This window comes from Thunnus maccoyii, chromosome 11 (assembly GCF_910596095.1).
Source record: "Thunnus maccoyii chromosome 11, fThuMac1.1, whole genome shotgun sequence".
NCBI lineage: Eukaryota > Metazoa > Chordata > Actinopteri > Scombriformes > Scombridae > Thunnus > Thunnus maccoyii.
Window position 1 is genome coordinate 31,336,152 of NC_056543.1, and position 25,000 is coordinate 31,361,151.

A 25,000-nucleotide genomic window follows, 5' to 3' on the forward strand; every position below is an offset into this window, starting at 1 on the left:
CAGGTTTTTGGCACTTCCACATTGGCTTCATTTTTCAGCCCCGGAGGTTGCAGCTTGGCTACAGGCCTCCTAACCTTGCAAGGCAGCTGGATTCACGAGATCACAAGATCACACAAGAATCCATCTCATCAGGCTTCAAGTTACGCGCTTGTGTCAGAACCACTGGTGGTTCCAATCAGCGTCCTATAGGGATTCTCATGTGATCTCGCGAATCCAGCTGCCTCGCAAGGTAAGACGGCGATGGTTATAGACAGATGGTTCATCCAATCACCTGCCAGGTTTTTTGTTGTTTTTTTCGAAAATGCCTGACCTTTTCCAAACAGTTGTCAGAGACGACTTCTCAGATGGTTCTGGTGCGTCAGGTTACTGGCCTCCATACAGTGGAGATAAAATTGATTCTGTTTGCTCTGCTGAAGAAAAAACACAGACTTTGCAGACTGCAAATTGTTAAAGATCCCTGCCAGACATCTTTTAGGATGAATATAAAATGCTCTGCTTTGAATAATAATTAGTCTAATATGTTTTTTTCCACAAAAGTCTAGTTACCTCATTAAAATCAATAAAATGGTATCTTCCTCTCCCTCATTATAATTCCAGAATCTCTGAATATGTGTATATATAAGAATAATAATATTGTTCATGTCAAAAGTTGAGCTGCTGGCCAAAAGATGCCTGCTACTTCAATGAAAATCCATTCTCAGTGTATGTGCACTGGATGTTTTAAGTTTCCACATCACACTCGTGAAAGCTGAATACTAGACCACAATTGATGACTAGTTGTGATGTCCCAGTATCATGCTCAAAGGTACATGCCTTAAACTCTGGTCAGGTAACACATTTTTGGTGAGCACAGAGAAACTTTCCCCCTTTAGCAGAAAACAAACTGCACAGACATGATTCTGCACAGTGAAGCTCACACATCCAACTGAAGGAACAAGAAGAAAAATATATTTTTGAGTGGAGGGGGACTTTAAAGACTTTTCTGTTTCTTCAGTTGACAGTTCCAATCAAACCTCAATATACCTCCATTGTATTGGAGAGGCTTAAATGCGGATATTTCCCAATATGGGAGACTCAAACCAAAACTAAGCTATCTGCATAACCAGATTTTACTGGGGAGAAGAGATTTTTTATTTCTGGTTTAGGTGAACCTCTTTAAACATCTTTAAAGACCATCGAACAGATTATTGCTATTCATGTCACAAAAACCACTGATAAACTGTTTATTGTACAATTTTGTCATTTTGCCAAACGCTTCACAAGGCAGGATGGTGTCGTTCCGATCCGCTTCTCATCGGTATTTTCCGCCCTTCTCCGTTGGTACTTCGATCATTTCCGCCCACTGTCGCCATCTGCTTTCTCGTCCTTCTCCAATCTCCGTGTTGTTGTTCCCGGTGACGCGGCGGAGGTGTAGCCTGACGCGGGCTCTTACGTGTCGGCCAGAATAAAAGTGGAGCTCCGGAGGCCCGGGAGTGACGAAGGGAGTCTGTATCGGTAAGGACGGAGCAGTGTCCGGTGCTCAGAGAGACAGGACGCGGCCGTAGAAAGTGTCGGTCTGGTCGGGTTCGGCCCGAAGGAAACAAAGAGATCATGGCGCCGCGGTGTGTTTGTAGCAGGATGGAGGGAGGGGAGGCTGCGGCTGTTTGGGACAAACGGAGCAAGTGTGTGGCTCTGTTAGTGAGCTAGGAGAGACTGAGTGTGTTCAAACACAGCTGAAACTGTGACAGGACTGTAGTGGTGTTAATGTGCTCACCTGTCATATGATGCTATAACTGACGGAGCTTTATGCGCAGGTTTGCGCTGTTTTTTCCTTAACGGCGCAATGAATACATTAACCGCGCGATATTCTCGTGTTTTTCTGGAACTTTCACCCCGTTATTAGATGTTTTCGATCTCGTACATTATTTTTTACTCCACACATACTCATATCACCACTGAATACTCAATATATATCTTTTTCCTATTTTCCATTCAGTTGGTCTTGACAGAAATCGGCCATTGCAGGCCGCCGCGTCTGGTTGCTCGTTGAAAACATGAACTCAGGCCTGTAAATGTAACACACACACACACATTGTTTCTGCTGTCAGATCAGGCTTTTTGTTTCTTCTCTCCTGGGATGTGACCGGTGTGCGTTGAGGGGGCGTTGCCCGGCCATGTGGCTCTGCTGTCACACACGGAGCATCCAAGTGATTTTTGAAAAGCAGAGGGAGAAATGTGTAAAGCCAATCATACAGCGGAGAGAAGCTACGCACAGTGTGAGATCACTGAACAACACTCACTGTGCCGCCGGAAGTCAGGCAGGGATCACATCTCTGCAGGGAAAACTGCTCCTTTATTAGAATAGTAATAATAATGATATATGCAGGTATATTGGTTCAGAGCAGGAGTATCATGTGCTACCATAGAGTTTGCTCTGTCTTTCAGATAGTTAATTAGTTTCTTCTTTCTGGTGTTTGGTTAGTGTTGAATATAAGAGGTGACAAATGTGTAAGTTGGCAAAATAAAAAATACTGTATCATTATTACAGTTAAAATATTTTCATTTAACAGAAAAAATGTATTATTATTTTTATTTCCTTTCCATTAAATAGTCAGTTAAATTAATTCAAATCAATTTATTTTACTTTAACTATTTGTTGCCTCCTTGTAATACTCAATTTATGCAGAACATTTTAATGGGTCTCTTTATAATGATATAAAACGCATAACAGTTTGTAGAACTCATTTGCTAACATATGTTATTATCACTGTGGGAATAACTGTTGCTCATTCAGAAGAAATCCAAACACTGATGAGGGATTATTAGTATGAGTAAGCATACTTTATATAGATGATGTCATTAAAAGAGTTTTATTTTTGCAGTGTTTTTATTAAAAGAAGACTGTGTCAGTATGAGAAATATAATAATATGCTGTCAGATTCTCTCTGTCTCTGATTGATGGGCTGAAATCTGTTTTGGGGTTTTTTTAATTAAAACTTCTAGTACTAATATGTTTTTTAAGTCTTCAGATTGAGAGAAATATTAAGGCACAGATTGAATGTTAAAAATATCCACACAGGGGATTCAGCACAGCACCATGGTTCAAAAAGAATGACTAGTCAAAGTCTTCACAGTCTCTTCAAATGTTCTGTATAAACAATACATCAAATCATCGTGTGACAACTTTATCACTCGCACAATAAATGTGATTCGTTGAAAAAGAACAGCACAGACAGCTGGGGGGGGGGGTCTTTTTTTTCTGTCTCCTATCTCATCAAAATTGTTCTGTTCTCTCAAAATTGTCTCCCTGGAGCAGTTTGTTCCACCGTATAATTAATCAAGAACAGATGCAGATGTTATTACCGAGGGCACCCATTTGATTTCCCAGACATTTATTTTCAAGTTCAGCACCCATAACGTCATATCAGATTTTATGACTATGCTGCTGGGATGAACAACTTTCACATGAACTTTTCTTTTTACCGCAGAACCAGAACTTTGGAAAACAGATAAAGATTTTATCTTTTATTGTAAGAAACTTTTTAGATTGATTAGATTTTAGATTGCAGGAACATTCTGGGAACATTTTTTAAGAGAACATTCCCATATCATTATTATTATTATCATTAGTGTTACCCTGCTGTTCCCCAGGAAAGTTAAGATAACCTCTGCTTCATTTTTCCAAATAAAAAATCTTAGTCACACATAGATTCACTGACCAAACCCCCACTGTGTTACAACAAGACCCTACCCAAACCCCATTAGACTGAATATAACCCCCCAGAACTGTAATAACATTCATGGCACTCACATTAACAAGAAGTCAAAATATGTGTTGATCTTCCAGGAATGTTTTTGCAACTAATTAAGCAAATTTGGGTCTCCAAGGTGCATTTTTTTTACCCTGAGATGCTAGTTAGTTGGTTAATATTTTTGTTATTGAGGACTCCTTGGTGACCTTCCCTTCTCCTTCCTCCTCCTCCTCAGCTCAGCCAATGAAGATGGAGTCAGCAGCAGAGGCTCAGCAGGGGGCGGAGACTGCTGTGACTGAGACCGACAACCAGCAGATCACCCCGGCACAGATCGCCACCTTGGCACAGGTAACGGATGATGTCGACACCATAAACACTGCTGATAACACAGCTGTGTTCCAGTTTTTTAAATCTGGTAGAGAAATGTGTTTATGCTCAGCAAAGATGATGCTTACAATACAATTTTAGTATAGAAATGTCACATTACCTCTGAATTTCAGGTAACCATGACAACAGGTCATGCGTCAGCGACAGGTCCCACGGTAACGCTGGTACAGCTTCCCAATGGACAGACGGTTCAGGTCCATGGTGTCATCCAGGCTGCACAGCCGTCTGTCATCCAGTCCCCACAGGTCCAGGCTGTACAGGTGAAACACACACACACACACAATCACACACAATCACAACCACAACATAAAATACATGAAGCTAAATGGTTCATTTTGATCTGTTTGTCTGTTATTCAAGATCTCCACCATAGCAGAGAGTGAGGATTCACAGGAGTCAGTAGACAGTGTGACTGACTCTCAGAAACGCAGGGAGATTCTGTCACGACGCCCCTCATACAGGTAATCACACCTGTATCAACACATACATGATGCGTGTGACAATCACAGTTATGACATCCCATAACTATATAAAAACTTTCTATTACAAAACTTATAATCTCAAGAGAAGTTGAGAGGAGAGAAAGAAGTTCAAACCCTGCTTACTTCTTCACCTCTGCATTAAGTTGGTATCAATGTCAGATTGTTGGTTTCAAAAAGTTACAGAAATTGTTGCACACACCTTCCTACACTCAGGTGTGTGGGGTCAGGGGATTCCAAGGCTGTTGGACTATATGACAAGCAGTTGTGATGAAATATACTGGCACCTGAACTCCCACCGTTGTTTGTCTCAACAGGAAAATCCTCAACGACCTTTCATCCGACGCACCAGCCGTCCCTCGTATCGAGGAGGAAAAGGCTGAGGAGGATTCATCCGCTGCTGCCGCCACGCCCTCCATCACCACTGTTACTGTCCCCACACCCATTTACCAGACCAGCAGCGGCCAATACAGTAGGTGACGGTTTGCCACAAGCTAAATGTGAAGTCACAGATGATGCCTAAAATCAAAGCTCATGAAATTCAGTGCTGTTATTTTATGTGACACCTTAAAAAGGCTGCTAATTTACCAAAAAAAAGTGTTGGTTTCACCAGAAGTTTTGAAAAACATAAGAAACATTACAACTGTGTCTGTTAAAGGACATTTAAAAGCAATTTGAAATGTCTGGCTGGTGAATATAATGGAACATGTAGCAGTGATGTCTGAACAGGATGTAAGGCCTGAGAGCAGAAAGACAAACATAATGTCTTAATGAACGACTGATGAGCAGAGCTGGAGAACAGATCACTTTTTGGCTGCTCTGTCCTGCTATGGCTTCCTATCCAAAGTGCATAATTAAATATAACTGTACCAAAAGACATTTCTAGTGGTGTTTCTTGTCTTTTTTTCATTTTCTCTCATTTGTTCCTGTTTTTCCTTCTTATCATCTGTCCCCTCTCACCGAACACACAGTTGCAATCACACAGGGCGGAGCCATCCAGCTGGCTAACAACGGTACAGACGGAGTCCAGGGCCTCCAGACTCTGACCATGACCAATGCGGCAGCAGCTGCTCAGCCCGGAGCCACCATCCTCCAGTACGCACAGACCAGTGATGGACAGCAGATACTGGTTCCCAGTAACCAGGTGGTAGTTCAAGGTGAGAGAGCATGCACACAGATAGCGGAGCTGTTTTTATATTGCCTGCATCGATACTGTGGAGCAGGGCTTGTCTGACACTGTGGATCCCCCACCAGATGAAACTGAGCCAGCTGTGCTCATCTTTCTCGCTCCACGCCATCCCGGGGATGCGAGCGTCACTGTGTGTAAACCTCTGCTGTGGAGTGTAATGAGGATGAAGCTAGGGCATCCTTGCAGAAATTATTGAAATTTTCTTCTTTTTCCCTAAAAGACAAAAACATTTCATCCGTCTCAGCCAGTGAACAAGCTAATAAAACTCTGCTTTTGTCAAGAAGTAAGAATTAAATCTCTTTTTTTTTCCCCAACCACACTGCCCAGCTGCCTCAGGTGACGTCCAGGCCTATCAGATCCGAGCAGCCCCCACCAGCACCATCGCCCCTGGGGTGGTCATGGCCTCATCCCCCGCCCTCCCCACCCAGGGCGCCACTGAGGAAGTGACTCGCAAAAGGGAGGTCCGCCTCATGAAGAACAGGTAAGAACAGAGGAGGAACCACAGCAGGTGCCACCATGAAGATCCCACCTAAACTTTTATGTGGAAAAACACACCAGCAGGCAAGACAAAGATCAGACAGTGTCATTCTAATCAAAACCAATCTCCACATTTCCACTCATGCAAGATTCTTTTAAACCACATTTTATGGATTACTAAAATTGAATCCCAGCTCAGCATTAGCTTTGCTGGATGCTTTCCAGTGATGAACGTCTTGGTAAATTAATTTAAAACAAATGAAATCAAATGATTCTTGCTAATTTGATTACTACAGCCAACAGCATGCACATCCACATCCCCCTAAAACCTAAAAAGCAAAGCAAAAAGACAAATTGTCTCTTATCGTTCCTACAGAGAGGCAGCCCGTGAATGTCGCAGGAAGAAGAAGGAGTATGTTAAGTGTCTGGAGAACCGAGTGGCCGTCCTGGAGAACCAAAACAAGACTCTAATTGAAGAACTCAAAGCCCTTAAAGACCTTTACTGCCATAAATCTGAGTAATTCCTGTCCTGAACACCAAGCCGGGCCAAGTAGCATTTCAGTCCCTTCAAACACTTTGACTGTTTGACTCTGCCTGCCTGGCCTTCCAGTTTGCACACAGCTGGCTCTTTTTGATGAAGTCGCCCTGATCCAGTTCTGTTTATACTACCTTCTCTCCAATAGACTGTCAGTATGAATTTGAAATGCACAGTTCTTCATTATCAGTACACTACAAACACTAGTGTGTACTGTCTTCCAGGTCTGATGACAGACATTGGCTAAGTGCTAACTGAAACGTTGTAGTCTAAAAACACTAGCTACGGTCCTGTGCAACATCATTCAGATGGTAAAATCAGCTGCATGTTTGACAACAACATGTGGCTTCACCTACATCTGCCTGTGGGTCAGTAATTAATAATCCAGTAATTGAGAGTCTGCATCTTATTGCCATAGTTTTGGTTACTTCACACATAAATTAACATAACATTGCACTCATCACCATTATTGTAGAGATTGTGGACAGAAGTGCTTCACTGAAAACCGTGTGACAACAGAGTCTAATGAGACAGAGGAAATATTAGCCTTAAACCTTCTTTCAACAACAAAACCTTTTGTCTTCATGGCCTTGTTCAGTTGGACGTTTCACTTTTACTTAATTTTTGCAACAAATTAATAAACTTCCATAATGGTTTTATTGGGATTCTACAGTAACTTTTAATGCTACCTCTGTTTAGACCTCCAAATAAGTGTCTTTATAGTTGCTGTCTGAGGCTCATATTTCATTAGTCTCCTTGGATTCCAATGGTGCATTCATGTTCACTATGCAAGCGACAAGTTGTCCTTGAGGCATCGCCGTTGTTGCTATGGTTACCTTCAGTTTAATCTACCTTGTGCAATGATTTAGAATGATTAAAGGTGTCATGATACATGATTGTACGGACAGCCAACCAGACATTCATATTTTTCGTTGTCATGGTATAACTTTGCATTCAACGGTGGTGAGTTCAGTGTTACACAGCACACAGCCACAACTATGACAGCAAGACTCAGCTTTGCTTTTAATACGACTGAAATTGAATACATTGAAAAGGCAGCGACTGTATTTGATATTTTTGCCTGCTTTATGCTACATTTTACAGTATGTTCTGTCTATACTTTATCCTAAATCAAGTCGTACAACAGTTGAGACTCAGATATTACTGTATCAGGCAAGCTCAGTCAGTTGCAGTTAAAGACTTTGAATCACTACTTGATCCATATCCTGATGTAAACCGACTTTTCACAAATATGGCCATTTGCATAGTGGACTCTTCAACCAACTGGGCACAAAAAAAAATTTTCTAAATGTTTTTAAAGATGCTACCAACTGCCTACGGAGGGACTGTGTACAGTATGTCAGCAGACAGTGGACCAACACAGTCCAATCTGTTAAAAAATGGATGAATTGTACACGGTTTTCAATTCACTCATTTAGTTTTTCTGCTTCTACTCAACACATGGTTGTCAGATCTGCTATAAAAATAAGATTATTAGCAGGCTGAGGCACAAATCTCAAAAAACATTGTTGGTTTTATAACCTGGGCTCTCATTTTTTATAGTTTTTTCCTATTGATTATGGTAACATTTTATTCACTAACTTAACTACTGAGGTCTGTGGATGTAAAAAAAAAGAAAATCCAGGAGGGCAGCAACACAAGCAGCCATATTATCTAAATTAAATTATTTGTGCATTATATATTACACAACCTGTATGTTGTGGGTGAGGGGGGGGGGGACTTTGCAGAACTCCATCCAGGTTTAACTTGCTGCAGATATGCACACAAGTAGTTTTTTAAAGCGAAGCACAATTTTAACAGACATCCAGATGTTTTCACTTTCATGGTTTAGATAATTTGGTGAAACTGGTGGTTTGTATAAAACTAATTGCTGGTGTTGCTGGTTGTGTCCACAGATATCAGCAGTTCACCGAGTGATTAAAATGTTGTCTGTGTTATGCCTAAAAGGGTCATTGGATCTGGGTTGTACAGAAAAAATTGTTGAGTAATTCTAACACTAAAGACCGAGATGTTCTTCAAACCCAACTACAGTTAAATTTGAGGTCAAACATCATCTCATGTTGCCACAGTAAAAAAAAAAAGACAGTATGTTGTCAAAGAAATAACCACCATGATCAAAGTTGTCATTTTTCCATGAAATTTCATTTATCAGTGTTTTACAATATTGCAGTCTGTCTTAACATTGTGGACGTGTGGTAACTGGTGGTAGAATATGGAGTGGAAAAATGTGAGCTAGCGTGAGTTTAACACTAATAATCCATGTTCTTTTGAAAAGACGTGACTCTGTGGGACTGTGCTTGGTTTTGGAGAAGATACAGTACATGTATGTATTAGTCTGTTTATTTTTTATATTACTGTACATAGACTCTACAGCATGTGTAGACATCATGTATTTCTTGTTTATTTGATATGAAAAAAAAAATGTTCTTATGGCTTGTATGAAACCAAGTTTGAATATTTGTAACATACATCAATGTATAATAGAAGACAATGTATGTGTGTATTCATGTGATCCAGCAGGCCTACCACAATCATGGCAGCTAAGTGTACGACAAGAGGCCTTTGTTGGAGATGTAATACTTTGGAGTGCTGTACTCTGTTTAGAATGGAAAGTGTTTGTTTGTGGAGAAGAGTGAGTCTGTTTGAGAGCAGCTGGGGTCCACAGCATCTATCAGTTATTATTATTTAACTATTTAGTTTATTCCAAAACGGCTGAAAAATAGATTGTGCCACCGATGCAGCCAACCATCGGTGGTTTCAGAGTCAGCTACAGATGTTTTTCAGTTTTTTATCTTGTAGACCTGAGCATCAAATGAAAGCACAATATAACTTTCAACTGGAGCCCTTTTTATATTTGTTTTATTGTATTTTAACTGTTTACGGTACTTTTTTTTATTGGTTCCATGAGTAAGATACATGTCAGTGAATCCTCAACTCAATTATCTGTTCATTTCAACTGGAAAATCTAACCTGAATCCTCCCTAAACAAAATTTTTTTTGATATTTTTGTTGTAAAAGATACACTGTGATTTTGTCATGGTAACTCCAAATCCCTAAGCTTTCCTCCAGCTCAACCTGAGATATATCCAGGTTACTTCATTCTTGATGTTAGAAATAGTACTTATAGCAAAACACTCTTTACTCAAGGTCCACTTACTAGCTTTTTCCAGAGCTTTCAACCGTCATCACCTGACCAAAGTATGGAACTTAAGTTACGTGATAACAGTTGTTTGTTTGTAACGTTGTCCAAAGATGGTCTTTGGTTTGTTTGGCTGAAAGCTCTGGAAGCTAGTAAATGGACCTTGAGTTATGATTATATTGTCTGAAATTCAATTTCTGTGGTTGACAAATACATTTCAGTGGCTGAGTCAAGAGCTGAGAGGAAATGTGAGGGGTTTGGAGACACTAATGGTGGTGCTAACAATCAGAGTGGGTTTCTTAAAGTGACTGTTCATTCTAGATGTGATTTTTAGCCCTGTAAACATCTTTCCAGAAACAACTGAGATTGTTTAAAGATGTGTTCTGTTTCTTTCTTATTACTTTTAGAAGACATCAGTACATGGTAGCTCTGCTGGTTTTATGTTTTGTTTACAGATGTTTGATATTGTACAGTATACATACTGTATGTATTTGTAAAGTGTGCAGGACTAAACGGTTGATATGGTTGAACAGGCTTAAGAAATTGCACCTCATACGTTAGACAGCTTTGAATTAATGGTCTCATATTGACCCACAACACATTAACATGTACTGTACATGTCATCCCTGATTTGCTGTCCTCTTACTGTGTGCTTCAGAGACATCTGTAGAAAGGTAACAGAGGAGAGGAAACAGTAAATCTGACAGAATCACTACTTGGGAATAACTGAGTAATCAGGGGTTGAAGAATGTTTGTAGGGCTGAGTAGCACTCAAAACTTTTACATACCGGTGCCATTATGATACCCAAGTTATCAAAATGAAAACTATTTAGTATTTTTTTTGGGGGGGGGGGGGGTTTCCACCTCTTGTAACTTACACATACTGTACTGGTGCTGAAAAAAGTAATTTATGTTGATTTGATATAGTGAGCTCAACTATGTGATGTGATTACACGATATCTTACCAACAATACCAACAGTGTTTTCATCTCTGTGCCAGAATAGTTTATACCCACAGGCCTCATTCGTGCATGAACCAGATTGATATTCATGTGTGTAAAAAAATACATATAGAATTTCTAGGACAATAATAACCTTTTTCTAACTTTTCATGTGATGAGTTTCTATATTGCCACTTTTACAAGTTATCAATTTAAGATGCCATGTATTGTATCTTGTATCTAGTATCTTGTAGAGACAAGGTCACCATATGATGCGTTATATACTGTTTGTTTCAACTTTGTCATCATATAAAACAAAACCAGCTCATTAATTGGAAGTGCTGTAACTCTGACATTACATCACTCTTTTGTAAACACTTGCTATGTCAAAATAAACTGCTCTTGAAGATTTTTTATGTGGTTTTATTGTTAATTACTCATCATACATAACGATTCCACTCATGACAGACATTGACAGAGCATGAAAGTATAAGATTGGCCTTTAGAAAGCAGGTACAGTAAAGAAAGTGCTGAAGAAACGTGATCGAGGAAGTGAGGGTGACAAGTACCAAAAAGTTGTACTTGAGTAGAGTACATGAATTTGTGTATTTAGCTGTTGGTTTTTTGTTTTGTTTTGTTTGGGTTTTTTTTTTTTTTACCACTTCCCATTGGTTACAGTAACATAGTCACATTATACCCAAAATGTTCTGACAACCATCCCAGCATGAACTTTTACCTATAGACACTATTTCTACTTCTAGATTTGACTTTTTTTTCAGAAAACCTGGACACAAATATATAAAATGTTATCAGCATAGTTTTTTGAAACAATTCAATTCAGAGATGAAAACGTGAAGTATTGTCATCCTTCCATTATCCGTGTTGCTTGAATGAGGTGGGATACGTTGATTGACAGGCAGGGGAGCGGGATTCAGTTTTCACTGTCAAAAAAGGGTGTGGATCGGTGACGATACGAAAATAGCAGCGTTGTAAATACATTTCATCGGTTTAAATCTTCTTCTACAGACGGCTCCTTAAACCAATGAGCGACTGAAAAAAAGTCCCTGTTTTGATTTCTCCGCCAATGGAAGTGAATGGAATTCCCAAGTGGGCGGGGCTATCACATCTCTGTGCCAACTGGTGTTGAGTGTGAGCTCCGGTAACAGATGGCGGTTGTGGGGAACAGCACCTACAGTACAAGTCTGACGGGGTGGAGACACTAATGGGGGAGAGCGGACAGGCTATCAGAGTTGTTTGCCTGATGAGAAACCAGGAGAAGGCCTCGCCTATCTAACCTCATTAAGACTTTTTTTGCACACAGTGTTGGATTTCTCTCTCTCTCTCTCTTTTTTTTAACCGTGGTTGTCTACTGAAGGCCGCAGAAGCCTCGGGCTAGATTAGGCGAAACATCGAACCGAGTGCAAAGGACATCTGTGGGATTGTTTGGAAAGTCTCATAAAATGTATTCGCTAGAATTTGGCGGTTTGAAGTCGTAACATATTTATTTTTGTGGCCTCGGTGGTATTAAAATAACAGCAAAAGGTGGAAATGAATGTGTAACTTACTAGAAAAAAGTTAAGGAGACAGGCTAACTAGTTAGCTAGCTTGCTAAAATGCTAGTTAGCTACCTAGCAGTGAAACTCTAGCATAATGAATGAATGAACGAATTGACGACCACCTGCATTTTAACCAACAACTGCTTGTTGTTGTTGTTGCAAGGACACGTCGAATACTAAACAAGACAACGCCGTTTTTATATAACATAGTAAGCCTTTGGGGCGAACTCATGTGTGACTGTTGATATCTGCAGACCCACAAATGGACAGGAATGCGATTCCTTGGAGTTGGTGGACAGCGGCGATCTAGCACGCAAAGATAGTGTTGTGCTAACAGTGACTATAGCCTGGTAATGTTTAAGAGGCTGGGTGCAGCTAACTTCAGCTAGCTACAAATATTTGCACTACTTGGACTTAACTGCAATAGCGTTAAGCATACACCCGGTTTGGGATGGGCAACACGGTGTCATGCTGCGTCTCTCCCGAGTCGAGCCCCAAACTACCTTCGAGACAACCGGCAGAGCGGCTGGAGGAGCTCCAGACCAGCACTGAAGTGAGCGACGATAACACCGCGCCCTACCTGCAACATATAAGCGACAGAGAAGTCCCTGACGGTACGTGTCCACTTGATACCTGGCACATCTATGATTATCTGCCTCTGTGGCAGTTATTGTAATTTCATTATCCTGTCCTGTATTTGAGCCCATCATGTGGCACACCCATTTTGTTTGTTTATAGGGAGGATCATCTTAATCAAGTCACTGCCAGCTAATTTGAACACACACAGTCACTATTGCCTGTATAAGGGACCCTCCGCTAATATGGATAAATTAAACACACACAGGGTCAACCTTTAGTGTAATACACACTTTGCACAACTTTATGATATATCCTCTTTCAGAATTGCAGGAAAGATTCAGGCGTACACAGATGCCCTCTTTAAGTATTGCCAAGTTGCCAGGTTGTGTACTGCCAGCAGTGCACCCATGATGAGGACACTCTTGACAGTCTTTGATTGGGCACTGCATCATATTGATCACACTGGCGTCACATTTCCAAGTCGGAAATTAACAATGAAAACAAGATCTTTATCATCATTGTCATTTCCTTTCCCTTTCCCCATGGCCTATTAGTAAGTGAAGTGGACGAGAAGTTAAGTAGAAATAGTGAGATCATGCCTAACCCAAAACAGACATGATTTTTGAACAAGCCTGTGTATCTGCAAACAAACTACATCTTGTAATGTGTTATTCAGTCACATTAACTTAGTATTACTTTGCCCGCTGTTATGGAGTTGATTGATGGAATTGTAAATTAAAATATAGGATTGTAATTTTTCCAAGTCTGGCGTAAACAATATTCAGATGCCTGTTTGAACAGTGAAAAAGGTTTTGCTTGCTGTAATCATTAGTCATGTTTATAATAGCCATTAACAGATCCCTTTCTTATAAATCCAATCGAAGAGAAGCGGGACAAAATCCACAGTCCTTGTGCTGTGCAAAAAATGTATTCCAAAGCTTAACTGAAGCTAACAGGAGGCCTCAGTAGTCCGAGTTTATCAAACAAAGTGGGAATCTTCTAAAGTTACCGTTTGGAATGAAATTCTCTGTTTGTTTGGCTGACAGTGTTTCCTTGCTGAGCTGCAGCGAAGGGAAAGTAACACAAAGAGGGAATTTAATACAAAATAATTGACCTTTAGAAGATGTCCACTTAATTTGGCTAACTCAGACTGCTGAAGACTCATATTAACCTCAGATAAACTTTCAAATGCATTTTTTGCGCAAAGCTGTCGCTCAAACGTGGACTGTGGATTTTTTGCCTAAACACTATGATTGGAAGTGGATTAGGTAGGAATCATGTAATGATCCGTATGAACAGGAGGAATGATTTCAGCAAGCAAAACCTTGAAGGTTAGCAAAGAGTTTATTTGCTCACACTGTGATGCAGACCCCTGATCGTGAAAGCATCTCAGATATTTCTCTGTGATGCAGGCTCAAGCTCAGTGTTGTACTATCAGTCCTTGTGTCGCCACTCCTCAGACTCTCAGACGTGCACAGTGTTCATTCCACTCATGTTGTGGTGGGCAGTAGTGTGTGTGAGTGCAGTTTGGTGAGGCCAGCTGTTGGCAGGGTGAGGGTCAGAGTCAGTCCAACAGTCCTTCCTGCATTCCTCATGTCTCTTCTTGCTGTCCTCACTTCACACATGCTGCCATCGCCTAATCCCCTGTCTTTTATATAATGTGCTGTCTGCACAGATTTGTATAAAGGACACAATTCTAAGTCACACTTGTATATAAACAAGTGCTGGCTTCATTTTTGCATTCCTTGAATGTACAGTTCTGTCTGTAAGTATCTTAATGTCCACATGTAGTTTGCCTACTAGCAACCTATAAGTCTACAATGTAAACTCATCATACAGAACACTGTCTTCTGTGTCCATAAATAAAACCCTGCCAAATGATTTCAACTGAAATCATTGAAATGAACTCCACCGATTTTACACAGTGAAGTGTGTTTACAGGTAACATTGTATAAAGCCTTTTGTGTCTCCAGAGGGAGCTGTGTGTGAAATCTGATAAATTGCCTCAAGTGATGTCACTTGAGTCAGCGTGGGTTGGGGATGTGGGGGTGCAGAGTTAGAAAGAAGTGAGGTTAGCAGATCTCTGTAGCCTGCTCCTCATCTCTGCTGGAGGCTGGCAGCTCCAGCTACATCAGCCGCTACTAGCTTAGCACACAAATCATGTGAATCAAGTCAAGTTGCATTATAGGTAATGTAGGTAATGTAATTAAAAATAGTGTAAAGGTAATGTATCTCTGGTTGTATCAATTTTGATCTTTCTTTTTTTTTAAACTGTCTATCATGAGTCCAATAATGTTACAGGAGAGCAATGCTTAATCGCTAACTGGCATTCTACAACTTGACGTCTACAACTGGATTGTTTCACAATCCAGTTGTAGACGTCATCTCTCAACCCTAGTTCCATTCATGTGTCTCAAGTTGCTAATTGGACTGTAAATAGTGACTGGCGCACAGAAGAGGAAGTCTTGGCCCAGACATCCGCTGACTACACCGGAAGCCCCCATTGGCCGTTGCCCCCGGAAGCTAAATCATCATCAGATGATAGCCGATGGGCCATCTTTATTGCCAGCTTGTTGCACAGATTTTTTTTTGTCATACCGCACTGCACTGTTTCCTCATGTTGGATAATGATGATTTTCAGAATTACAGTACTGTATATACTGCTCTACTCTTATCACCGTGTTTGATTGATGTGTCAGCTAATGGCTTCCTGTTTTCTCCTTTGGCTTTTTCATTCAATAGCCAGGAGTAAGAGCTGAAGTGGCTCACTTCCAAGTCCCTCTGTTGGCCGCTGGTCATTATAACATGCTTACATGTACGTTTTGCTTTCTTAGAGCTGGCCTTGGAGTCGAACCCGTCGGACCACGCCCGAGCAAGTACCATCTTCCTCAGCAAGTCCCAGACAGACGGTGAGCAATCCTAACACGATGCATCCGCTGCACTGAATCAGTCATATTAACTGTCCTCACTAAGATCCTGTGGTCGGCAAACACACATCTGACGCACATGATTTGCAGTTGTAATAAGGAATGTTGTGATACATACATTGTTAATGTTTGAGATGGAAATATACACTTGACTATATGATTGGAGGCTAATTTGAATACTTTTCCATGTTTTTGTAGTTGCAATCCTTACAGTGGTGGTTAAAATATCATTACTTATTGTAATGTAGAGCTTTATTAAGTTTGCTGTGCTGTGAGTGCATCACACACCCACTGGAGCCACAGGCATCTCTAACGGTCAAGTGATTAAAACAGACCCTTTCAAGACTCACACTGCTGTAAATGTCTGTAGAGGCTGCAAGTAAACAATCAAAACATTTCAGCTCTAAAACCATGTACATTTTATAGTTACTGTTATTGAAAGCATGTTTCTACCACGGCTTTGTTGAACTTTTTGCTTCCTTTACAGTACGAGACAAGAGGAAAAGTAACCACATAAACCATATCAGTCATGTAAGTGTCAAAATCTACATGTTGATTTCATATCTGATAAATTACTTTATGTACTAAACTATTTGTCTGTCCTGACCTGGTGGTGAGTTTAGAATCAAACTTTACATTGTGATATTTATATATATGTGTTGTTATATAGCAGATTTTCTACACACTCCTTAGAGACACTTTATGGATAAAAATGTTTTCTAAACAGTTAAATTAAACACCTAACAAATTAAGTTACTTCATAACATTGATCCAAAAAAGTCCTATAGTATTTCCACAGATCAGTGATTTGCAACATTGCCCACAATAACCTCATAGAGCCAGAGATATCAAAGAGATACCTACACCTGTATAAACAGTAACGGCAAAGTTAGCGGACAAATTGATGTAGCTTCTCAGTGTCTATCCTCATATTGTTCAACCCTAGTTGAACTTGACTATTCTGATAGTTAATGTTTTGTTTTCCAATTTTCTCACCAGATAATCCAGAATGTCTCAACTAAGTGTTTACTCCAGAATTCTGTTACTGTGGTGTGAAAAGCCTTTAGAGCAACATTAGAACACTAAAGCTCTGTACTAAAACTGTGTGGGAGATGATACCAACAATAATCACATGATGCCGGTCTGTCCTCATATTTGACAAGAGGCTGTTTATGGCAACCAGGATCTGAGAAGAAGTTAAAGCAGAATTGAAATTGGACACAAGAAAATCTAAATAGGGCTCAACCGTACAGGATCATAGGATCCTACAGCTCTTGTCTCCACCCTCCTCTGCTGTTGGAGCAACTCATTTCTGACCCTTCACAGCTCCCATCAAGACTAAATTCCAGTCAGTTGGTCAGTGCAGGTTATTAACTGTGCGTTTTTCCATGTTTCAAGGTATCCCCTGGTCCACTGTCAAAGAAATACAGCTCCTGTTCCACCATCTTCATAGACGACAGCACCGTCAGCCAGCCCAACCTCAAAAGCACAATTAAATGGTGAGAGAGTTTCATAGTAAACACACCAGTGGCTGTTTTTTAAAACTAATTTGAGATTAGGAATACATGACTGTTGCATCGTTATGTGGTAATCCTGAAGTAATTAGTGGATGCGTGACTGAAACAGATAATCCAGTGCCTAATGTAGGACAGCCTGCTGTAATATTTTAGTAAATGTGGATAATCAGATTTCATCTGGATTATCTCGCTGCAAATCTGCAAATATTTTGTGACACCATAGGCTCAGACACACACACACACACACACACACACACACACACACACACACAGGATGCTATTCTCCCACTGAGGTAGTTTTAATAACTATAATATCCTTATTTTTTCTCTCTTTCTCCAGTGTCACTTTAGCAATATACTACCACATCAAAAACAGGTAGGTGTACATCTTTGATTTGCTCTTCATCATGCATCATCAGGCACATGGTGTTGTTTAAACCTGTATGTTGACAAATGCGTAATATGTTCTTCAGGGACTCGGACAGGTCATTGGACATCTTTGATGAGAAGTTGCACCCCTTATCAGTGAGTATGTTGATTAGATTTCCAGAAAGTCATTGATAATGTCTGGAAGTCTCATTACCTGGCACCCATCAACAAGACAAATGGACAAAAAGTCTTTTCTCCAAACCAACGGTTATTTATGATTACGTCCATCCATCCTACTGAGCAGTCACTTTGAGCAACCTTGAGATGTACCTTGGGATGGATTTATTATGGCGACATCATAACAGCTCAAGGAAAAAATCTGAAGAGCAGTGGTCAGCATGAATGATTTACCAGTGTGAAAAAAAACAAACACAGGATGAAGCAAAGAGTTGTCCTCTCTCATCCTCTCTGACAGTTTGTTATAAATGGGTTTTCATTCTGTTGTAGACTTCTAATAAGGACACATCAGTGTTGGTCTCCTCTTCCTCAATGAAGTTGTTTTACTGCTGACTCTCAAAGCTCAGTTTGGAGGGTCGCTCCAATCTGAAGACAACAATATGGGTTAAGAGTGACATTTGGGATGAAACTGATATCCATATTGACAAGCTGTCAAGAAAATTCCCTTTTTTATAAGTAGCACACAGATAAAACAAAGATTGCTACTTGGAACTAATGTGTTTATGGTGTTGTGAATGAACATTGCAATGTTTGGTCATTTGTTTCTTCCATCTAAAGATTTGTTCTCTGTAAGCTTGAAGCTATAGTGGTGGATAATGTTTAAGATTATTCATTATCAGTGGATTTTAAAAACATAATCAAACTATTCATTTTATTCCTATTCATGTACCTTTTCATAAACTTTAAGATGAAGTCACGGCATCAGACTCCCTTTGAACAACTGCATCCAGTTGATTTGTGCTCCGTCTCCTCCAAAGTTTTGAATGGTTCAATACTCAAGAAGCAGATGAGTTCAGATAAATCTCCAAAACCACTACATCAGACCTACATCTTACTTGCTTCCCTCAGACGTATGTGTGTGTTATCTGTTCATCCTCTGCAGAGAGAGCCAGTGCCAGATGACTACTCCCGCGTAGACCCAGAACACAAACTGATCTACCGCTTCGTCAGAACACTCTTCAGTGCTGCACAGCTCACTGCAGAATGTGCCATTGTCACTCTTGTAAGTCTCTCTTCTTTTTTTTTTAAATAACGCACACATGTCATTTTGGCCCTGCTGAGAATGAGGTCAACATTTGATAACACCAGGTATTAGTTCAAAATAGATCATTTTTAGCAAGTCAGGAACCTGGTCACCAGAGGGCAGTAAAGCCATGCAAACTGATCCCAAATCACACTAATGACACTGGACAGGTGAGCGTGTCCATGACGATCAGCACACAGGCTCTACATCACATATAATTAAAAGTGTTTGAGGCCAAGAGCAGATGAATATTTCAATACTTTATGTTTGCAATATCAAAAGCTTACAGGTGTCATATGATGGAATATGTCTCAAGCTGCTCTGTTATGAAAATGTGGCCATGAGTAATGTAGAGTAAAAATGATAAAAGAAAGTAATAACTACACCATCACCCTGAAACAACATGTTCTCTATAACAGGAATGGAAACATGTTTTTTCTAGATCCAATATTAAAAGTAGTGGATGTAATACAGTAGCAAACGTGCTCCCCCTGAATGCAGATATAGATGAAATTGCTGATAAATCATTTTTCATATTCACACACTCATATATGAATGAAAAGCTATGCAGGCTGTTGTATGAGAGCAGCACTGCTACACTAGCAAGCTGAGGTGAACAAAACACATCTCTAGCATTTAATAAGGATTCAACTTCTAAAATCTCAGAAGTTCAGAACTACAACTTCCAACTTTTGAATCACTCCTCCATCAAGGTGTACTTGGAGCGCCTGCTGACCTACGCTGAGCTGGATATCTGCCCCGCCAACTGGAAGCGCATCGTCCTGGGAGCCATCCTGCTGGCCTCCAAAGTCTGGGACGACCAGGCCGTCTGGAATGTCGACTACTGCCAGATCCTAAAAGACATCACTGTGGAGGACATGTGAGTTACATGCAAACACGCTGGAAAACACAATCACTGCTTTCATTCATAATTGTCATAGATCATGCAGACACAGTGTATAAAAACTAGACTTTAGATGTCCTAAAAAATGGCTGTAGACTGTTTTGACATCGTGCAGGTTGAAATATCTGCTCTGTCAGATAGTGCTGGCCTTGCTGAACCCACCACGGGTTATGAAAATGTAGACTGATACCTCTCTGGAAGGGATGGAGCAGAGGTCAGTGAAGTAGTCAAAAAGTCTGGCAGCGGCGAGGTGACGAGTGGATGAAATTCACCCTGACACACTCAAGACACCTTACATGCAGCGTGAGTGCCGGGGCTGTGTCTATGGACTTGGCTGACCGGCTGGCCTTTCAGTTTCTAAGAAGATCTTTAGAGCACCACAGCTCTGACATTAAAACAAGCTGATCGAGGTGGTGCGGGCGTCTGATCAGGATACCTCCTGGACGCCTCCGTGTGGAGATATTCTAGACACCAAGCCAGACCTAAAACATCCTGGAGAGGTTACATGTCCTGGAAAGACCTTGTGTGTGTGGTAGGCTCATTTAGCTAGTGAGAGAAAAGAAAAATGGAACTTCACTTGTGTTAAATTTCTAAATTGGGAATGTGGGTCTCTGAGCTCCAGATGCTTGAAGCAAAGAAAAAGGACAAACAAACAAATGCAACATGGATCCAGTCCAGCACTATATGCTCCCCCCTAATAAAAAAAAAAATATATATATATATATATTTAATATAAACAACAAAGATGCACCTAAAGCAGACAGAGGAGGAGAGGTGCCCAGATAGATAGAAGCTGTAGCATCTCTGCTGTCACTCCGTCTATAAGCCAGTGAAGAGGCAAAGGGCTGCACTTAGAGCACCCAGGCTTTATTTCTAACAATTGCTTTGTGTGTGTGTGTGTGTGTGTGTGTGTGTGTGTGTGTGTGTGTGTGTGTGTGTGTGTGTGTGTGTGTGTGTGTGTGTGTGCGCCTGTCAGTCATAGGCTACTTTCAGGGACAAATTTCAGACTAAAGACCAGTTTATTGGGGACAACTTGTCCAACTGGGGACAAAAGCTGTGTCCCCAATTGTCAGGGACTGCCCTAACCCTAATATGGTTAGGGTTGGGGTAAGTCTCCGGGAAATTAATGCAAGTCTATGTAATGTCCCCAAAAGTGAGCTAAGCAAGTGTGTGTGTGTGTGTGTGTGTTTGTTTGTGTGTGTACAAAAGAGGTTGAAAGTGCCTCCTTGTTTTTTGTGATTTGGAAAGGTACGTGCTCTGCCTGCATGTGTGTCCTCTCTCTTTCCTCTCATATGTCTGACCTACTCTCTCTCTGCTCTGTTTTCATTGCCGTCATTGAAGTGTCTTTGTGAGCCTGGTCGGGTCTAGATGGAGGGAGGGAGGGAGGGAGGGAGGGATGGGAAGAAGGGTAGAGAGAAACAGAGAGAAATGGAGGGGAGGGTCTCAAGTGCTCTCACTGCTTCTACATAATGGCCCTGGCTCTCGCCCACTCCATTAGTTGCCCTGGGAGACCAGATATCACACACACTCACGCTCACGCTCACTCACATCACCTTTGCTGACCAACAAAGCATCCCGGATGCGGTCTCCTTGACAACCGCCTCCCTTAGTTTTTCCTCATGGCTGTGATGATGAGGAAGGATGATGGAGGTTGTAGTCAAGAGAAGATGAGCTGTGACACTCCAAGCGGGTGCTCAGAGATACATGTCTGACTGCCTGCAGGGTGTGTGAGAGAGAGAGAGAGAGAGACAGAGACAGAGAGAGAGAGGTATGGCTCTAGATGTGCTTTCTATTTTGAATCTGAAGTCAGCACACTAACAAGTAATATACCAGTTTGCACATCACCTGTTTTGCTCAGATCAACAATTAGGAAAGCCAGTAAACAGACAAGGAGAAATGTTTTCTTCTTTGAAGCCATGTCAACATTTTATCCTGAGTATCAGCAGGTCTTCATTTTCTTTGAAAGAGACACAAACAGGTTGAGGCGGTTTGGTCGGTTAGAAATGTTTTCCTGAGATTTGCGTTGGTGGAGTTCATTGGGGAAATGCACAAACAGCTGCTTGAGGGTTTTTCAAGATGAAGGATTTAAATTTATTTTGGCAGAAATATTGCAGTGTCAAAATTAGATTGCAATCTCATGCAAATAATATAGATGCTGGTTGAATTTGCATCAGTTCTTGTGATTGCAAGATGACAAACGCGTTGGGGGGACTTTGACTTTGATGCTCTGTTGCATTCATTGTCATTCATTTAGAAAAGCAGCATCAGCTATAGTTCTCCAGCAGAGTCAAGACTCCGTCAGGAAGTTTTGCTGTGTGGAATAACCCTCAGGTGTCTTTCCAACCTCCAGGAATGAGATGGAGCGCCACTTCCTGGAGCTTCTCCAGTTCAATATCAACGTGCCAGCCAGTGTGTATGCCAAGTACTACTTTGATCTGCGGCAGCTGGCTGATGACAACAACCTCAGCTTTCCTCTGGAGCCTCTCAACAACCAGCGTGCCCAGAAACTAGAGGTGAGCCACCTTCAGGGTTCTGGTCTTGCAGTTTGTCTTGTCATGATGCAGTTATTTACGTCTGAGCTCTGCAGCGAGCCCTCTGCATAATGTTCTACTGCCTCTGACCTCTGATGAGAAGCTGTCTTAGTAAAGATGGTGGCTGCTTCACATCAGGGCTGCAACTAACCATTATTTTCATTATTGATTCATCTGTTGATTAGTTGTTTGGTCCATAAAATGTTAGAAATGTTTTCCCAAAGCACAATCAAGGACTAAAGAAACCAGAAAATATTCACATTTGAGAAGCTGGATCTTGAGAATTTGGATCTTTTCTCTTAAAAATTGTCTCTAAATGATTAATTGATTATCAAAATAGTGATTATTTAGTACTCGGCAGCTAATCAATTAATCAACTAATTGTTGCAACTCTATTTCACATTCAAAAGAATACGTGTTTATTTTAGCAACCGTTTCTATGGACTGAATATTTATTAGTGGGTTTGTGATGTTTTGTTTGTTTGTTTGTTTGTCCAGGCCATTTCAAGACTATGTGAAGACAAGTACAAAGACCTGAGTCGAGCAGCAATGAGACGATCCCTCAGCGCAGACAACCTGATAGGTATACGACACTCCAACGCTGTGCTCTCATAGGCCAGACTGCTGCCATCTGCCCTCTGACTTCCAAAGCCCAGCTAATCCACAGCCAGCCCCAGACAAGACACGACCACCACAGAGGGTCAGCAGCACAGCCACATCAGGCAGGTTTTAGGCTTGAAATGCTACTGTATGACCGGCCCCCAAACGGTAAAATTGTATTACAGCTGTTACAGCTGCAGGATTTGTCAAATGAAACTTGAAATTGAGATGTAAACTTTCAAATGTGACCATACAACTATTGTTTTTACAAAATGCCCTATTTATACCTAACCTGTCCCTTATCTCCAAGAGAAAGTGTCAAATAGGAACGGTTCTGATGTATTTGATCTTTGAAGAGGGAGTTTGGATTGTTAAAAAAAATTTTTTTAGAAGAAAAAAAAAAAGAATTACTACATTCAGCATGAAAGGATAAGGCTGATGTTTTTCTAGCTTTTCTCATTGACAACAAACCCCATGGAAAGACCAAAACCAACATCCAACATCCAACACTGTCACTCTGCCTCTCAGTATTTTCTGACTTCCTCAAGTTGTTAAAGTTCCTACTGAAGACTTGAATCTTCAGGTCACACATGTCAAATTAAAATGTCATAAAACAGATGCTCACTGTAGCAAAGATAACCCAGACTGGAGAATATGGTTGCATTTGTTAAAGACATTTTCAGTGGCAGATTAATCCATATTTGGTGCTCTAATGAGTGTTTCTGGCAGCAGGGCGGTGTGCATGTGGGATTGATTTTAAAAAACACTAATGTGTCCATATCCATGGCAACGAAAGAAGATATCAACAAGTAGCTAATACAATATATGAGTAAATCAGGGTTGGATACACAGACAATACTTGTTAGTAGGATCAATTCATTGTTGGAAGTCGGTCTTTTCATTGGATTTGTTGACAATAACAGAGATATAGAATATTACCAGACTTACCATTTCAATAGACAACATCACACCAAATGCAAAAACTGGTCCTTGTAAATTAGAGTTAATACCAAACGTTACTTTTGAGAGTGTAAATCAGACTTGTTTACTGTTAATATCTGTGGTGTTGGATTCTGTTTGAGTAAAATATCTTGATGTTTGGAATTTGGATGGAATATACAGCATGTCTCAGATGATAAGGTATTAAAACTTTTGAATATTCAACAGAAGTCGGCTGAAGAGTTGCAGAATGCCAGTCAGCCGTTGTCTGTTGCAGTTTGTCAGGGAATCAGGAGTGCCAATCTGAGATCAGTTTCACTTTTCAGATACTCTTTAGGTGGTCACAGGAGGCTGAAATAACAAGATTGTGGATCAGTATTGATATTAGAGTGAGGTGAAGATAATGTAGGTTCACATGGTTCAGCCTCAGTATTGCCCCACAAATCCTCCTGACCCCACCTAGAAGAGCCTGTGAACAGATCACTAAATCCATGCTGGTCCCAGGCCCCTGACCAGAGCTTTTGAACAAACTACATAGATATTGAGGGGAAAAAAGAGACTGATGGATACTCCTCTCCTTTTTGCTTACTATGTAGGCTACTAGCTGTGAAATTTATCTTGTTTTTAATTGAAAACCATTTGCAGATGGAGTATTTTAAATAAACACTAATCATGTAACAGAGTTTTGTCGTGGTCATTGTGTGGTATGCTGATGTGCAACTTCAAACAAAAACCGTCTTTGCTAACATCATAAATAGTGAAAACACTTTTATTTAATATAACATTCACCTTCAGATAAAAAGAACAGAAGCTGTATTTCCTCACTAAAATGCTTTATATGAAGAGTGTCGATTGTCATCCACTAAATAAACACGAGTCAGGATTTGGGCGTCTCACCAGCTTGACTAAACTATTTCC

The 25,000-nt window shown here is 40.7% G+C and overlaps 2 protein-coding genes across 2 annotated transcripts; both read left to right on the top strand.

The window, feature by feature from the left end:
- Positions 1-1,202: 1,202 nt before the first annotated feature.
- On the top strand, positions 1,203-11,311 carry creb1b (cAMP responsive element binding protein 1b). Its single transcript, XM_042426268.1, has 8 exons — positions 1,203-1,494; positions 3,967-4,079; positions 4,232-4,378; positions 4,479-4,579; positions 4,915-5,069; positions 5,569-5,754; positions 6,114-6,267; positions 6,640-11,311. Exons 2-8 carry the CDS (start codon positions 3,975-3,977, stop codon positions 6,782-6,784), a joined length of 993 nt encoding a protein of 330 aa, XP_042282202.1. The 5' UTR covers positions 1,203-1,494; positions 3,967-3,974; the 3' UTR covers positions 6,785-11,311.
- A 732-nt stretch (positions 11,312-12,043) lies between these two features.
- ccnyl1 (cyclin Y-like 1) lies at positions 12,044-24,764 on the top strand. The gene is made up of 10 exons (XM_042426266.1): positions 12,044-13,069; positions 15,869-15,943; positions 16,449-16,492; positions 17,360-17,460; positions 17,819-17,854; positions 17,952-18,003; positions 18,968-19,087; positions 19,822-19,988; positions 22,363-22,525; positions 23,042-24,764. The coding sequence occupies exons 1-10, from the start codon at positions 12,907-12,909 to the stop codon at positions 23,156-23,158; spliced, it is 1,038 nt and encodes a 345-aa protein (XP_042282200.1). The 5' UTR covers positions 12,044-12,906; the 3' UTR covers positions 23,159-24,764.
- The last annotated feature ends 236 nt before the right edge of the window (positions 24,765-25,000 follow it).

What these genes read in the sequence shown, in the direction of transcription:
- ccnyl1 (XM_042426266.1), top strand. Translation starts at nt 12,907, where the DNA reads ATGGGCAACACGGTGTCATGCTGCGTCTCTCCCGAGTCGAGCCCCAAA. An exon ending in CTCAAAAGCACAATTAAATG is followed by an intron (nt 17,461 to 17,818) that starts GTGAGAGAGTTT and finishes CTCTTTCTCCAG; the next exon opens with TGTCACTTTAGCAATATACT. An exon ending in AATGTGCCATTGTCACTCTT is followed by an intron (nt 19,088 to 19,821) that starts GTAAGTCTCTCT and finishes TCCTCCATCAAG; the next exon opens with GTGTACTTGGAGCGCCTGCT.
- creb1b (XM_042426268.1), top strand. Translation starts at nt 3,975, where the DNA reads ATGAAGATGGAGTCAGCAGCAGAGGCTCAGCAGGGGGCGGAGACTGCT. An exon ending in TCACGACGCCCCTCATACAG is followed by an intron (nt 4,580 to 4,914) that starts GTAATCACACCT and finishes TTGTCTCAACAG; the next exon opens with GAAAATCCTCAACGACCTTT. An exon ending in GTCCGCCTCATGAAGAACAG is followed by an intron (nt 6,268 to 6,639) that starts GTAAGAACAGAG and finishes TCGTTCCTACAG; the next exon opens with AGAGGCAGCCCGTGAATGTC.